Source organism: Sorghum bicolor, chromosome 6, assembly GCF_000003195.3.
Source record: "Sorghum bicolor cultivar BTx623 chromosome 6, Sorghum_bicolor_NCBIv3, whole genome shotgun sequence".
In the NCBI taxonomy this organism is placed as follows: domain Eukaryota; kingdom Viridiplantae; phylum Streptophyta; class Magnoliopsida; order Poales; family Poaceae; genus Sorghum; species Sorghum bicolor.
Genome location: NC_012875.2, coordinates 52,285,449 through 52,300,877, shown reverse-complemented (window position 1 = coordinate 52,300,877; position 15,429 = coordinate 52,285,449). Strand labels below are relative to the sequence as shown.

The window sequence follows — 15,429 nt, the reverse complement described above, 5'->3', positions numbered from 1 at the left end:
CAGTGTCTACTATTATTCTATAAATTAAATGTAATTTAGATATCTTGAAAAATATTTGAGAAACAAATAAGGAAACTAAAGACATAATTACGTTCAAAAGTTCAAACATAACAACTAGTTAGCTTATCCTGTCTACACTTGCAACAATCCGCTCCAGGCCGCTGCGGGTGGCTCGCAATTTCTGTGCTCGAGTATCTGGTACAAGGTCGCGCCAGCACTGATGCCTACTGTACTCCCTTCTGAAGTCATTCACGCATCACGCTAGAGCGAACACAACGAGCCTGACGACCGAAGAAGCTTTGTGAGCCATCGATAACTCAGGCCTTGTTTACTTCCCAAATTTTTAGGACGAAAAGCAAAAAAATTTGCAATTCGGCCTTTTGGAAGTAAACGGGCCCGAAATATTTGGGTACCAGTTTGACAGGCCGAAATGCGAAATGGGTGGCAGCCCAAACATCGACAGCCGGCCGCGTGAGCGGTGTTATACGCGGCCACCCGCTCCAACCCTAACCCTACCCGCTCACTGTCGCCCACCCGCACCGCACACCGGCCGCCGCCTGCTCTCCTCCCTCCCGTCCGCGCCCTCCGCCGCCGCCGTGCTCTCCTCCCTCGCGTCCCTGCTCGACCAGTAGATCCACCCTTCTCCTGTGCTCTCCTCGCCTGTACCTTGCGAACCATGGCCGGGCATGGCAGCGGCGACTTCGACGGTGAGCAGGGTGCCTTCAACCGGAGCCACAACAGTGGATCTGGGGCCGGCGGCGTGACGCGTGACTTCTGGGGCACCTCCGGTCCAAGCGCCTTCGGCTCTGGTGCTGGTTCAAGCTCCTACCCGAACCCGCACCTAGGGTTCGACGGCCTCGACATCAACGCCGGCGAGCAATGGGCGGCAGACGACGTGGACCACTACGCCGACCATCTCCGCGGCAGTAGGGACCTCATGCCGCCTCCCGTTCGAGCTCCGTCGGTCGGCGGTTCTCGGCGTCCGTTGTTCCGCCCGCCTCGGCAAGCGGGTGAAACTGAGCCGTCAGCCGAGGACGGCTTCGGCGGTCCGCTGTCGCCTGGCGGGGGCAGCAACCCCAGATCTGCACGCACGCCATCACGAGGCCGAGGACGCGGTCACCGCGCACACGCATCGGCCGGGAAGGTACAAAACACCCTGCCCCATCTTTATAAATGTTGCATGTTGTATTGTATTATAAGTTCGATGCTTACAGTGCGTGGTTGAATGCTCTACTTTTTAATGATCTGCTCCTTCAATGCTCTGCATGTGTACCATATTCTTTAAGTTTGAATAAGATAGTTTTTGCATGATACAGCACAACAAACACTAACACTACCGCAAACCAACCCACCCACAGTCCCACTGATCAGTTTAATAAGATAGCTGCTTGCTTTGAACATGTTTGTGATAGCAGGAGATTTATGCCTTCATTCATAGTCTTCTCAAATTATCAGATTACGTTATTCATGTTATATATAATTTGTGCTCTCGGTTATCACTGTTTAGGTCCACAAGAGCAAAGCAAATTGGACAACCGATAACCTAATGAAGTACTGCGAGTGTTATGTTTTAGAGATGCACCATGGGAATTGCCCTGGAGGCCAAATGAACAAACATGGCCGCTAGCCAGAGCCGAGACAGTTTGGATGGTTCGATAAGATAGTATGGTGCAAAATACGTAGTGACGTGGCCAAATGAGAGGAGAGAGTATCTGGTACAAGATTCGTCTATTAAAAGATATGTGTTAAACTATGGTAAAATTTCATACTCATTAGATCATGTACTTAGTTATAGATTTATTAGATTTAACAAGCATAAACTTAAATAAATCTATAACTAAGTAATACACGATCCAATGCGTATGAAATTTTTACTACAACTCAAGCATATAATAATTAGCCCACCATATAAATTTCATTATAATTGGATCATAGAAACTGTAGCTATAATTAGTCTATTTAATTACAGAAAAGCATAGATCTAAAGTTGCATCAAAACATTTGTACTAAAACATACTATATTATATATTCAGTGTGTAGAACTACTCATCTTAAGTCTAACAAAATTGAGTTTTCTATTTTATTATTTTTATGTGACTTACTGTAATTTTTCAAAAAAAAAATCAGCCGAAATAAATAAAAGAAATAAGACAAAAACCGCCTTCAAAACCAGGTTAGGGATGTAATGTGTATGGTTTTAAAAGTTAAGGAATATATTTTATTCGATTTTAGAGTTCAGGAATGAAAATTAGACTTACGTGAAAAATGAGAGACCTAAAATGGACTTTTTCCATAACAAATTATCAGGATTTTGTCGTGGCGTCGTTGGATTCTCTGCAGCCTGGCCACGTGCAGTCAAGCATCGCCGGCATTGCATCATCGCGTCATGTTCGCTTAAGGTCTTGTTTAGTTCAAAAAAAGATTACAAAAAATTTTAGATTCTCTGTGACATCGAATCTTGCGGCACATACATAAAATATTAAATATATATAAAAATAATAATTAATTGTATAGTTTATCTGTAATTTGCGAGATGAATCTTTTGAGCCTAGTTAGTCTATGATTAGACAATATTTGTCAAATACAAACGAAAGTGCTACTATTTATATTCTACAAAAATTTTTAGAAGTAAACAAGGCCTAAGCTTATCTGTTGAATCCGTAAGTCATTCAGCAGTATTTTTCTCTTATAATAAATCAGCGAACATTACTTTCAGCCATGACTTATTAGGCAAGTGAACATCTTTTTAGGCTCTCACCGAGCACGTAGGGTGAGGTAGCGAGAGGACTGCTGGATTGGCGCTGAGAAGGCGAGAAGAGAGGCCGAGGGCTCACGTAGAAACTATTTACGAAACTAAAAATATATTTAGAGAGTAATTTATTTGACAATTTTTTAGTCTAATTAGTTTGTATTTGAACACTAATTATTAAATAAAACAAAATATTATAATAGTAATTATTCAACTTTAATAACATCAACCAAACACCACTGCAGTGGCATCTCGTCTGAGGCAGACAGGCAACAACTTTCTCGTTGAGGGAGGCGCCTCCCTAGGAAAACAGCTGCCCCAATGGCAAGAATGGAGGCAGGCAGTGACTAGTGAGGCAGGCAGGGCCCTTGCCTTTTTCCCAGGAGGAGCCGGTGATCGATCAGTGCCCATGGAAATATGGAGGAGCATTGGAGCGGGTCCACAGGTCACGGTCGTATCTGGCCAGACAGCGGCAGTTCATTCATTCAGTGCCGGTGGGACAAATCACAAGCCCCTTTTCCGTGTGGTTCCGAGTGTGTCGATGTCACGTGGATTTTGTGATCGTACGGTTTGCTTAGCATGATAAGTCATAGCTAAAAATATTATTTTTTAATTTATTATTAAAGAAAAATATAGATCTATAGATAAGCTCAAATAAAGAGAGACAATTTTGCTCTAAAGTCTGCTGCTAGTCTCGGCCGAAACGAACGTGTAGACGGTGACGAATTGTGCAGCATCAACGTGTAGACTCGCCGCGGGTGACCCCACCCCCACCGCGCAAAACGCGAATCAGAGTCACCAGCGTCACTAACGGGTGTGGCTTCACGGTTGCGCTCGGGCATGGGAGCCCACGCGGGCACGCTAACCGCACACCGGTGGGCGGTGGCGTCTCGGCTTGCCATTTGCCGTGGCCACGGATGGAAGAATCGTTAAAAAAGAGACAGGTCAAACCCGTACAGCCACTAGGACTCGGTTGCGGCGCATCGCACCGGCCCGCCGCCGCGTCCGCGCTGAGGTGGAGTGGAGGCGTGGAAACCTGGAGCCGGACTCGGATAAGCGCGGCCGCCTCGCCGCGTGCCCGCGTCGCTCTCGCACCGTCGCCGCCGCCGCGTCATCCAGTGCCGCCCACATCCTCATCTCAAATTCTCATCAGTCGCGCCCTCATGTCAACGGGTGGGAGGATAATCCTATGCGTGCGAACAAACACGAACCCAAACCAGGTCCACCGCATCGCGCACGCCCAACGCGTGGAATTTACGAGCAATTTAGTACGAACACATGGTCAAATGGAGTGGTTTTGCCTGTTCACCACCTCAAGAGCCAACGGCCTTGCGTCAAGGTCAAGGTTGGCAATTTCAAAAAGAAAAAAAAAAGGTCAAGGTTGGCCCATCTGGAACAACACCAATCTCACGAGAATTCCCGCGTAACCAGCAGGGCTCTGCATTTTAATTTTAGAACGGGTACATGTACATGTACGTATACGTTTGAACTTTGAAACGCTTTGCTCCCTGCCTGCGTACAAACATACTGTACTAGAGTAACTACGAGCGGGTATACTTCTGTGCTCGATCGAGTTCACGGGCTCAGTGCCGCGGCGGGGTAGACGGCGAGCGGGATCCGGACGCGGTGCTTCTTGTCGCCCTTGAGCACCACCTCCCCGAAGCTGAACGCGTTCCCGGGCGCGGTGGTGTTGAGCACGATCCGCAGCGTCCGCGCCGCGCCTGGCGCGATGGCGAACTGCGAGGGCGACACACGCACCGCCACGCCGCCGGGCGCGCGCACGTACGCCATGTACGTCTCGTTCTGCGCGCCCACGCTCGTCACCCGCCGGTCCACGCGCCGCGAACCCAGCAGGCTCGCCACCGTCACGCTCGCCGCGTTCAGGTCCGTGCACCACCGCGCCGCCCCCGCCCCCGCACGCGGCGACGGCGGGGGAGGGCACGGCGCGCCCACCGCGCGCAGCACCGCGGCGTTGTCCACGCCGGGCACCGCGCACAGGAACCGGAGGTAGTCGCTGTACCCGGCGTCGAACACCAGGCCGGGGTCCAGCGCGCGCGCCGCGTTCACGGCGCCCGCGCCCATGTCGAACGGCGTCGCGGGGTCCACGGACCCGTCGTCGCTCCTCGCCGTCAGCGGCCGGCCCGAGCGGTCCGTCACGTCCGCGGTCGTCATGATCGCCGACATCACCATGGCGGGGCTCCACGTCGGGTGCCTCTGCTTGATCAGGGCCGCCACCCCGGCGACGTGCGGCGCCGCCATGCTCGTGCCGGACAGCAGCGCGTACTTCTCGCCCTGGATCTCGGGCAGCGCGTCGCTCGTCGGGCTCCATGCTCCCCATATGAGATTCCCTGGCGCCATGACGTTGGGTTTCAGCACCTCCGCCGGCTGCATCTGTGCGTTCTCCACGTCCGGCCCCCTCGAGGAGTAGTCGGCCACCACTGGTGCTTCTCCCGAATAGCTTGCACGCCGTCCCTCCGTAATCCGTACAGTCGCTCCGAAGCTGACCACATTTCCATGTTCATCTCGAACCGTGTTGTTGTTATAGTACCTAAACAGAGCCTGCACACAGTAGCAAACGAAAATTGCGATCAGGCAAAAAATTCCTAGCTAGTGAAATCAGAATCTTGCGTTTCGATCAAAACAAAGCTGTAGTGCATTCTCTTAAGATATTTCAGCTTGGTCAGGAACGTACTCGCATGTCGGAACCCCTCAGAACTATGGCGGAAGGGACTGTCGTGGGAAATGTAGGCTCAAAATCAATGTCGATGTCACCCGAAGAACGGTCAGTGATGATGACCCCAGCAGCTCCAATTCTCTCAATCGTATCAATGACACTAGCAAGGTCGGGGTCGTCTTCATAGTAGTTTGATGAGTCGAACATGCAAATAATCACCTTTCCCTGGACAAGAGGTCTGATGAACATCCTTGGATCTTGGCAATTAACAGACCCATCAGATGAATTCTCATTGACCACATCATCAGCCCATGCTAGTGGGTACATTGTTTCACCTGGTGTTGGTGCTGGCAAGACAGGCAAGGGGTTAAAACAAATTTGGAATCGAGTGAAGTATTCAAACATAGGCACATTGTGATATGGTCAATCATTAGATCTACTTGAATTTGTCCTATCCAAGATCAGGTACAGTTATGCAAGGGTAAGGCTGTCTAGAAATTACATTCCCCAGACCCCCACCATAAGGAAATACTGAAGGCATTACGCTAACAAATTGGCAAAATGCTACAAATTATTGATCAACGACCAAGATAGGTTGAAATGAATTACCTGAAAGGGCACCGCAAGAAAATACTTTCCCATTGCCAATTATGATTGATTTTCTATACTTCCGGTCTGTCGTTGAAGCAGCAACACTTAATATCCATGGGCTGAATGAGACGACTGTGTTTGCATCGGGTCCTGCATTGCCAACGGCCTGAACAACTGACACTCCAGCCTTAGTGGCAAGGAGCAGTTGTGCCTCAAGCAAATTGAGGAAAGATGCTGGCCCAGGTGAAACTGAAGAAGGAGCCATAGAAAGACTTATAACATGGACCCCATCCTCTACTGCCTACATACAAGTAACACAGTTTAGCATACAGATTGAACGATAGCAGCTTTCTGTAGAGTATATCTAAGAACCTGGTCGACTGCAGCAATCACATCTGACATGTATCCACCGAAAGGATAGGCAGCTTTGTAGATTGCAAGACTGAAAGGGCAATCAACAAAGCGTAAGATTATATACACTACTACCCTTCTTGGCTTTCAAGTTTCAACATCTGAAATGCTATCTTCCAAAAAAAACATCTGAAATGCTGAAAAAGGATTGTTCTTTCAGTCCAACTCACCGAGCTCCAGGGGCCATGCCGCTTGCATACCCAAAGTTGTAGCCTCTGGATATTAGTGGAGTATGGAAATTCCCAGCTGCAATCGATGCGGTGTGGCTGTGAAGATATTGTTATGATCAGCTGCTGATGCATTTTGAGGATAAAATGAATTAATACAGTTATCAGCGTATATAATAGAGAATTGGACAAACCTGCCATGACCATCTGGATCATAAGGAGATTCATAGTGAATAGTAGCATTGAACTCCCCGGTCGCTTGGGCAGCACGTGCGAACCACCTAGCTCCCACTATCTTACCACTGCATGAATCTGGAGGAAATCTATTTCCAGTACGACATATTCCTTTGAAACTAGCCGGTGGTGGTTTTGCTTGGCTTGACGTGTTGCTGATAGCAAAGCTTGGGTTCTTAGGGTCAATCCCGGTATCAATCATGCCAATCACCACCCCATCACCGGAATTCTCAGCACCACCCAGGAGCGGCCATACTGCACTAGCTCCAATGTAACTTGGTGTATGTGTGGTCATCTTGGCCATTTTGATGTCTTCTTGGATAAATCTAACTCCTTTTGCACCACTAAGAATTCTAACTGTCTATTACACATATAACAAATAAAAATATTCAACTATTAATTCCAACAGAAACAAATAACCAACATTAACTAATAACATCATCAACTCTTTAAGAAAACTTGCAAACACCTAGCCAGTACAAAAATTTAAGTCCAATGAATTTGCATTTGATGGTTGACATCTCCATGTCTTTCATGGGTTTCAGTTTGTAAATACAGAGCAAGTCTGGAAATTCTACTCTGCCAAGTGAGAATAGAAGCAATGTGGAACAGTTCCCTCATTTCCCAGCCCAAATAGTCAAATAACAGAGAAAATAATAAAAGCATTGTTATGCACTATAAAGTCTGAAAAAGCACCTTCTCAGATTCAGCATGGAGAGCAAATCCATTAATCAAGTGCGTGTAACTGTATAGTTTCTTGTAAGATCCCACTGGGAGAAATGAGTCCAGGAAGCTGTCATGCTTTGTTGTGGCCACCCGTTTGTACTTCTGAGCTTCGTCGCCTCTCCTGAATAAAATACTTTAGTAATTTGTATTACCCGGAGATGATATAATTCAACTTATTCCTGTGCAGAAAACACATACATTACATGCTTGCGGTTCACTTTGTAGGAAATGACTGGGTCATCCTCCATCACCACCATATAAACCTTGGCAAATACATGAGATGGACCACAGTTCAAGCTCAGAAGAGTAAGAATAGAGCAGAACACTAGAGATGGCTTGAGAGAAGCCATAACAGTGTCACTGAATGATTGTATGAGACCTCCCAGAACTTCTATGCTTGAACATATGTGCTTATATAAGTGCGAGAACATGATTTATCTAAAAGAATGTTAGGTGAGAATTAGAGGGAACTAAAAGTGAAGCATGCACCTGATACATCAGGAACGGTCTGGCTCATCTCTGAACCACCAAATGCACGCAATGAGGGCTTCCTGAATTCCATGTGCCTTTCTTTAACTGACAGCAATATAGTTACAGAGATCTTTACCTGTTTCCAGTACCGTTGGGAAAATATGAGAAGGCCTCTTGACTCTTGTATAGGTCATGCAGCTGGTGCAGTCAACCGAACCAATTTTAAATTTTGACACTAAGCATGGCAGTTTAGGTTAGTTTTGCAAAGGCATATAAAGAATCAAATCACAGGTGAGCCATGTATTTTGGTCTGTTATTACCTACAACACTCTGAAACAAGCAGAACCATTTTCTCCCTTAGCATGCTTTGCGTGGGAGCTCTGCCTAGTTTTGCAGATCATCCCCTCTGGCTCTGTACCTAAATATCGCTGTGATGTCTGATCAAATTAACATAAAGGTTGTTTCGTAACCGTGGTACCAACTCACACGAAAACACCCTTTGCGCCGCACAAAGAAGAGCAAAATGAACATCCACAACACCGAGCAGTATCATACCTCACCCCAGCGAAAGCGTAAATGCAGGTACCCGACAGGCGACAATTTTGCCTTAGGCGCTCCAAACTAGCAAACTATTATACCACGCAACTGATTCAAAGAGGAGCACAGACAAACCATCACCTCGCCGCGGCGGCGTCGCTAGGCGTTCCGAGTCCCCCTCTCCCGCTTGGATGAGGGAGGAAGTAGGAACGGCGTCTCGTGGCGCCCGCCATTCTTACCCTCTTCCTGCTCTCCTCTCCTACTTCTTCGACTGCCGCGGTCTCGCCGACGAAGTAAACGGTGTTGCGCCTTGGGCTGTGGACGTTCTATTAGGCCTAGTGGTGAGGTTCTAGTTCTTCATAGGCTAGTGGGCCAAGGCTATTGGGCCATCTTAATGCTTCTGGTCACAGGTTTTGATTTCAACCCAAAATAATAAAACTGAAACAAAACTAGCCCAGACCACAATCTCCTGGTGATGATGAACTCATGGTCCGGAAATATTCCCTGTCTGTATGCGACTCAGCGATTGACAGCAGCCAGGTCGCCGATTCAGATTTTTTTTTAATTCTGCTATAGCATTTCGTTTTTCCTTCTTTTAACATCGTTCCCAGTTGACAACAGGTGTTTATTCAGTGTTTCCACCTGAAGAGGTAAATGGAAAATGTGAAGATTTTTTCTTCCATCAAGTAAAATGCATCTTTGTTTCCTTCACTAGAACAGATTTTTGATCTTCACTTTTAGTCCTGCTCTAAATTGAGCCCAGAACTAATAAAGATTTAGTTCTAGTTGGAACCACCAATCAAGACTAGAATCTCCTGCCCAACGGATAGTGCAACAGACTTTTGCATTAAGAACCTTTAGTCCCGGTTGGTAACACCAGCTGAGACTAAAAACCACCCTTTAGTCCCGGTTGATGTTACTAACCCGGACTTAAGATCCTCTAACTTTTAGTCCCGGTTGGTAACACTAACTGGAACTAAAGGGTGACCTTTTAATCACGAATGAAGTCACCAAACCAGATTAGAAGTCTTCGACCGGAGACTAAAGATTCCCCACGAGTGAATTTAAAGGGAGAGTGTCCAAGACATTGTCATATGTGGTGTGCAGTTGAGTTGGTAAGGAAGATACGTGCGAGACATAATCACAAGAGGTCTTGGTTCGAATCTCACACACACAAGAGGAAGATTTGCACGATTTACATTATTTTTGAGTTTCCAAGATGGGTTTTAATGTTCTCAACCGGGATTACAACCCATATGTTACAACCCTTTAGTCCCGGTTGATGTTACTAACCCGGACTTAAGATCCTCTAAAATAAAGGGGTTACCAATATGCAGGATTTAAATTATTTTTGATGTTCTTAACCGGGATTACAACCCATATGTCTACTAGTGCTTATTGGTAAATTACAACCCGGATTCCCAATGTCAGTTGGGAAAACCAGGACTAAAGGAGTTTCTCAACCAGGATTACAACCCATGTGTCTACTAGTGCTTATTGGTAAATTAACTATTTTCCATTGTTTAAAAGATAGTATATGTCTTAATTATCGAAAGAAAATGCTGAAAATCCCTTATCATAAAACAATCTTGTAATTTTAAGAAATGGGGGAAAAGTCATCTAGTAAAAAACATATTCCTCTAACCAAATGTAGAGGAAAATATAGAACTTAATCCTATGTGCTCTAAATGCTTTTCTAAAAATAGAAGAAACATCACATAAAGAGAGATAGAACATCTATTAACTTCTAAAAAGTCATGGCTCAAAATATTATTTGCTGATTTATCATAAGAGAAAAATACAGTTGGTTGGCAGAAAAAATACGGTTGATAAGACAAGCGAACGGGCTGTCACATGTATACTGTACTTATTAACAGGTGCAGCCAGGCCTTGTTTTGTTCTATTTTTTTTTGCAAAATGGTTACTATAATATTTTTGTTTGTATTTGATAAATATTATCTAATCATGCATTAACTAGACTCAAAAGAGTTCTCATAAATTATAGATAAACTGTGCAATTAGTTATTATTTCTTTTATTTATATTTAATGCTTTATGCATGTGTCGCAAAATTCGATGTAATAGACAATCTGAAAAATTTTACAAATTCTTTTGAACTAAACAAGGCCTAGGTGTAAGCACTGCCATGCAATACAAAATTCACAACGTCTCTGACTTGGAGCCTAAAGAAATCTCAATATATTACAGTATGCTACATGCATCTTGATCTTAGGCCTTGTTTAGTTCCAAAAAATTTTGCAAAACAGGCACTGTAGCACTTTCGTTTGTATTTGACAAATATTGTCCAATCATGGACTAACTAGGTTCAAAAGATTCGTCTCGTCAATTCCGACCAAACTATGCAATTAGTTTTTATTTTCGTCTATATTTAATACTCCATGCATGCGTCTAAAGATTCGATGTGACGGGGAATCTGAAAAATTTTGCAAAAATTTTTGGGAACTAAACAAGACCTTAATTACATCTACACCTGTTAGCGAAAGTGGCATACCCATATGGACATGGGGAAGCTAGCCAGTTTGGCTAGGATATAGTATATGATATAGTATGCATCACATATCACATATATATATATATTTATCCCTATTCCAAAGGTCAGGCTAATAGGGACCATCCTGCATGCCTACACATGTAGCATCTAATCTAGACCTCACCTTTGATTAGTAAGATGATTCCAGCTCCGTGCAATCCCTATAACAAACCAAAGGATTAACAATTGCAGAGTCGCCTCATCTTTCTTTCGAGGCCATCATTAGTGGCAGCCTATGTACGCATATGCGTGCGTGTTCTTCTTTCTCCAAAAACCCCTTATAGTGCCAGCAGATGCTACGAGGCATCCAAGGTGAATTGTTCCTGTGCTGGCTGCATCCCGGTGCCCGGAAGACCGATCGATCAATCTTTGCTTGTTCCAGCAACCTTTTAACCATCGATCTTTTCTGAAGTATTATATGTTGTGTCGTTGTGCAAAGCAGTTTTGTGTTGCAGTGCTCCTGATGCTTTCATGCAGCAGTTCGTCTGTATATATCTTTCTGAGCTTTTCAGACTAATCATTTTATGCTCTCTGAATCTTTGACTATTCTGGACATCGCCTGGCCTCTCTTTCAAGCCGTCAGATCATTGGTGCCATCCTCCTATGTTATCTTTCTACAGAGATTGCGTTCTTGGAAAAGCTCGTCGAGGTTCCCTTGGAAAAGGAAACCGATCAGGGTTGGATCAGAATACGTTTACTCACTTTCAGAACAGTTTCTACTCCCAATATCTCAATCGTCTAACGCCTAACATAGGAGATAATGGAGAGAAATACAGTCCTGCTTCATCCAGCTCCTAGGATAGGAATCAGGCCAAACTTTACAAGTTTCTCTACACTCCCAAACAAGTAAACCCAAATTCATAGTCAAGAGTCTCACCCACAAAATTACATCTTTAATCCTAAACCGCTAAACATAGAAGATCATCCATGGGAAGAGGGAAAAAAGGTATAGCCGCAGCCTCTAGGTACGTCAGGCTTGAATACTACAACGTTCCTTCTTGTCGTCACTAAGCTGTAATTGCTCATAACTGAAGCTAGTATGTCCCCCTAAACAGCACCTCACCTGTAAATACATTTTAGGTTTGCAATTGTAAAAAACAATCATTTCTCAGAGCCAACAAAGAACCCAACAGACAGCACCTACTCCTATTAGAAATACAGTATTAATTTCCTTCTCCCCTTGTTTACACCAACTGCCAAATAAATTGCTAGCACTATGAGGTGGAACAATCTCAAATATGATGCCCCTGGGGCTGTTTTTTATTTTCCTTTCTCGGCTGTCAGTATTCTAAGGTCAGAATTTTTCAAAAAAAAAAAATCTAAGGTCAGTCAGGCTTGTAACTTGCTTCTTCTACTTAATGAAATACATGTAAAGTCGTATTCTCCAAAATAAAATATCAAATAAGATATGCAAGCCATATGAATTAAGCGTAGTCATTCAGAAAAGAGATGTTAGGATGGTTTCTAAGCTACTGCAAAACCAGTACTTACTCTCATCTGATCCTCCTAGCTAGGTTATCCTAGTTAGAATAACTCCCTTTTTGAAAAAAAATAACATAGGAAAATATTTTTGTTGGGAGGTAGCTTGGCACGCCAAATTTTCCGAGTAACTTTTCCTAATTACTGGGTTCAGGATTTGGTTCAGGATGTTGCAATACTTAATGATTTTTGACATATAACGTTTGCTAATTTCTAGAGTTCATTTCTGCATTTTCTCACCTTTCAGTTCAGCTCTGGCATTTGGTGCTGTTTTAATTGAAAGTTAATTAGTAACTGCACATTGATATTGGTACTACTTGCAGGAGACAAAACTCAATATCTCCAAAGCCTTCGACACTGTTGCATGGCCGTTCCTCCTAAACGCCTTGCAGGCGTTCGGCTTCGGCGCTCATTGGCGACGGTGGGTATCCACGCTGCTATCCACGGCCACCTCTCGCATAATTCTCAACGGTCGGCCAGGCAACGCCATCAAACATAGGAGAGGAGTCCGCCAGGGTGACTCGCTCTCGCTGATGCTATTCATAATCGCCATGGAGGTGTTCGCGAGGCTAGTAGCCACGGCTGCAGCGGAGAGGTTGCTGAAGCCCATTGGAGTGCCCGTGATCAAGCACCACTACAGCCTGTACGCGGACGATGTCATCATTTTCATGCACCCAGACGTCTCGGAGGCGAGGGTGATCAAAGAAATTCTAAGAATTTTTGGGGAAGCCTCCGGGTTGCAGACCAACCTAGCCAAATGCTCCATCACGCCGATCCACTTGCCGGACGACAATCTACCACAGCTGCAAGAGGTGTTGGGATGTCGCCAGGCCGACTTCCCCATTACCTACCTCGGGCTGCCCCTCAGTACAAAGAAGATCCCAAGGGCGCGGATTCAATACACCATTGACAGCATCGAGAGAAGACTGCCGAGTTGTCATGGCCCGCTCATGGCGAGGAGCGGTAGGCTAATCTGGATCAAATCCATCCTCTCCGCCATCCCCATTTACACAATCATTGCTGATGGCCTCCCACTCTGGGTGATAGACGAAATCAACAGCATCCGCCGAAGGTTTCTTTGGACGGGGAAGGAAGGATCCGTACGGGGGAAGTGCATGGTTGCGTGGGACAGTCTGTCGACCAACGGACCTAGGGGGGCTGGGCATCCCGGACCTGCGGCTCACCTCCATCGCCCTACAAGCAAGATGGCTTTGGCTGCAGAAGGTGGATCAAACCAGGGCGTGGTCTAACCTACCCATCGCATCTTCCCGCGAAGTGCGGGCTTTCTTCAACGCCTCGACGTACACTGTGCTCGGAGACGGCCGCAACACAGCCTTCTGGACCGGGAGGTGGATCCAGGGGCAGTCAGTCAAGGACATCGCACCAGCTCTTTTGGCCTTCGTCAGTAACAGAGACATCAAGTCCACAACGGTCGCCACAGGACTCACAGCGCGAGCATGGGTGCGCCAGATTTCGGGTGGGATCACCTCCACGGCCATCCTGGATTATTTGAAGCTGTGGGACGCGGTGTCCCAGTGCCAGTTAGGTGTCGGGGAGGACTCCCTCATCTGGAGGTGGACGCCGGACGGCCAGTATTCCACCAAGTCAGCCTATCGGGCTCTTCTCGCAGCCTCCCACCCTGTGCATGGCTGCTCGAGGATCTGGAAAATTTGGGCTCCTCTCCGGGTCAAGATCTTCCTCTTGCTGGCCATCAAGGGTCGGCACTGGACCGCCGACAGGAGGCGTCGACACGGTTTGCAAGCCAACGACAGATGTTACCTTTGCGACCAAGACCCAGAGACTATTGACCACATCGTGGCCTCTTGCTCCTTTTTGCGTCAGGTTTGGTGGACCATACTATCGGTACTCGGGGCCGACACATCCATGATAGGCGACAACACCCTTCTTGCGTGGTGGGACCGTTGGAGACAGCGTTTTCACGGTGACCGGCAGAAAGGAGCCGACACCCTCTTCGCGCTAGTAGCCTGGGAAATTTGGAAAGAGCGCAACGCTCGGTGCTTCCGAAACGCACCCTCCAACAGTAACCAGCTGCTAAATGCCATCAAGTTCAACGCCGACCTTTGGGTTGCAGGAGGGGCCCGGCACCTTGGTTGTTTGTTTAGTGAGTAGTCGTTTTGTATCTTGGGGGGGAGGGGTCGGCGTCCTTCCTGTCTGTATTCTGTTAAACCACCCCCACCCCTTGTTGTTTGGGTCCATAGCGCTTAAGCGCCGCTGTAAACGTTTTCCTGCTTAATACAATGATACGCAAGCCTTTTGCGTATTCGAGAAAAAAGAAAAAAACAACATCTTCAGGCTGTTAAGGGATAACAACTTGGAGCAGCCTGCAGATTATTGGTGTTTTTGAGGTAATCACAGCCTGCAGATGACTCATGACAGTGCCTAAGGCATGCTCTCAGCGGAGGGCCAATCCCATTTCAACACGTCACCATGCTCGTGCACCACTGCTGCCTAGTACATGGTCATTAGTATATTGATGGTCTGATGGTCTCCTTGTAGGGCTCATGTAGATTTGACCTCACACTGCTTTCCAGCAAAGCACTATAAACCTTACCTTCAAGGCCAGGTGTCAATATGAGAGGTACAAGAATCTGGGCTCTACATGACCATATCCTAGTACAGATTTCATCGCCATTTATAAACAGCCGCAAGATCCATCTCCGCATTTATCTGCTGGAAGCCTGAATCCCTGTGCCATGTGTGAGCAGCATAGAAAATGCAGGAGCCGTCAGAAACAGCACATTTGCATATGTACAGCAGCAAGCTACTAGTGCGTGTATAAGATTATTGTAAATGCAGAATTGATGAGAATATGTACCTGA

The 15,429-nt window shown here is 46.2% G+C and overlaps 1 protein-coding gene across 1 annotated transcript; it reads right to left on the bottom strand.

Annotated features, from left to right (window-relative positions):
* On the bottom strand, positions 4,157–8,333 carry LOC8055933 (subtilisin-like protease SBT2.5). The gene is made up of 8 exons (XM_021462840.1): positions 7,751–8,333; positions 7,523–7,673; positions 6,787–7,187; positions 6,596–6,691; positions 6,387–6,456; positions 6,033–6,315; positions 5,442–5,770; positions 4,157–5,308 (listed from the first exon to the last, which is right to left on the bottom strand). The coding sequence occupies exons 1-8, from the start codon at positions 7,981–7,983 to the stop codon at positions 4,325–4,327; spliced, it is 2,547 nt and encodes an 848-aa protein (XP_021318515.1). The 5' UTR covers positions 7,984–8,333; the 3' UTR covers positions 4,157–4,324.

Coding starts and splice junctions, on each gene's coding strand:
- LOC8055933 (XM_021462840.1), bottom strand. CDS start 7,983: ATGTTCTCGCACTTATATAAGCACATATGTTCAAGCATAGAAGTTCTG. Junction 7,674..7,750: donor GTGAACCGCAAGCATGTAAT/GTATGTGTTTTC, acceptor TATTTTATTCAG/GAGAGGCGACGAAGCTCAGA. Junction 5,309..5,441: donor TGAGGGGTTCCGACATGCGA/GTACGTTCCTGA, acceptor TACTGTGTGCAG/GCTCTGTTTAGGTACTATAA.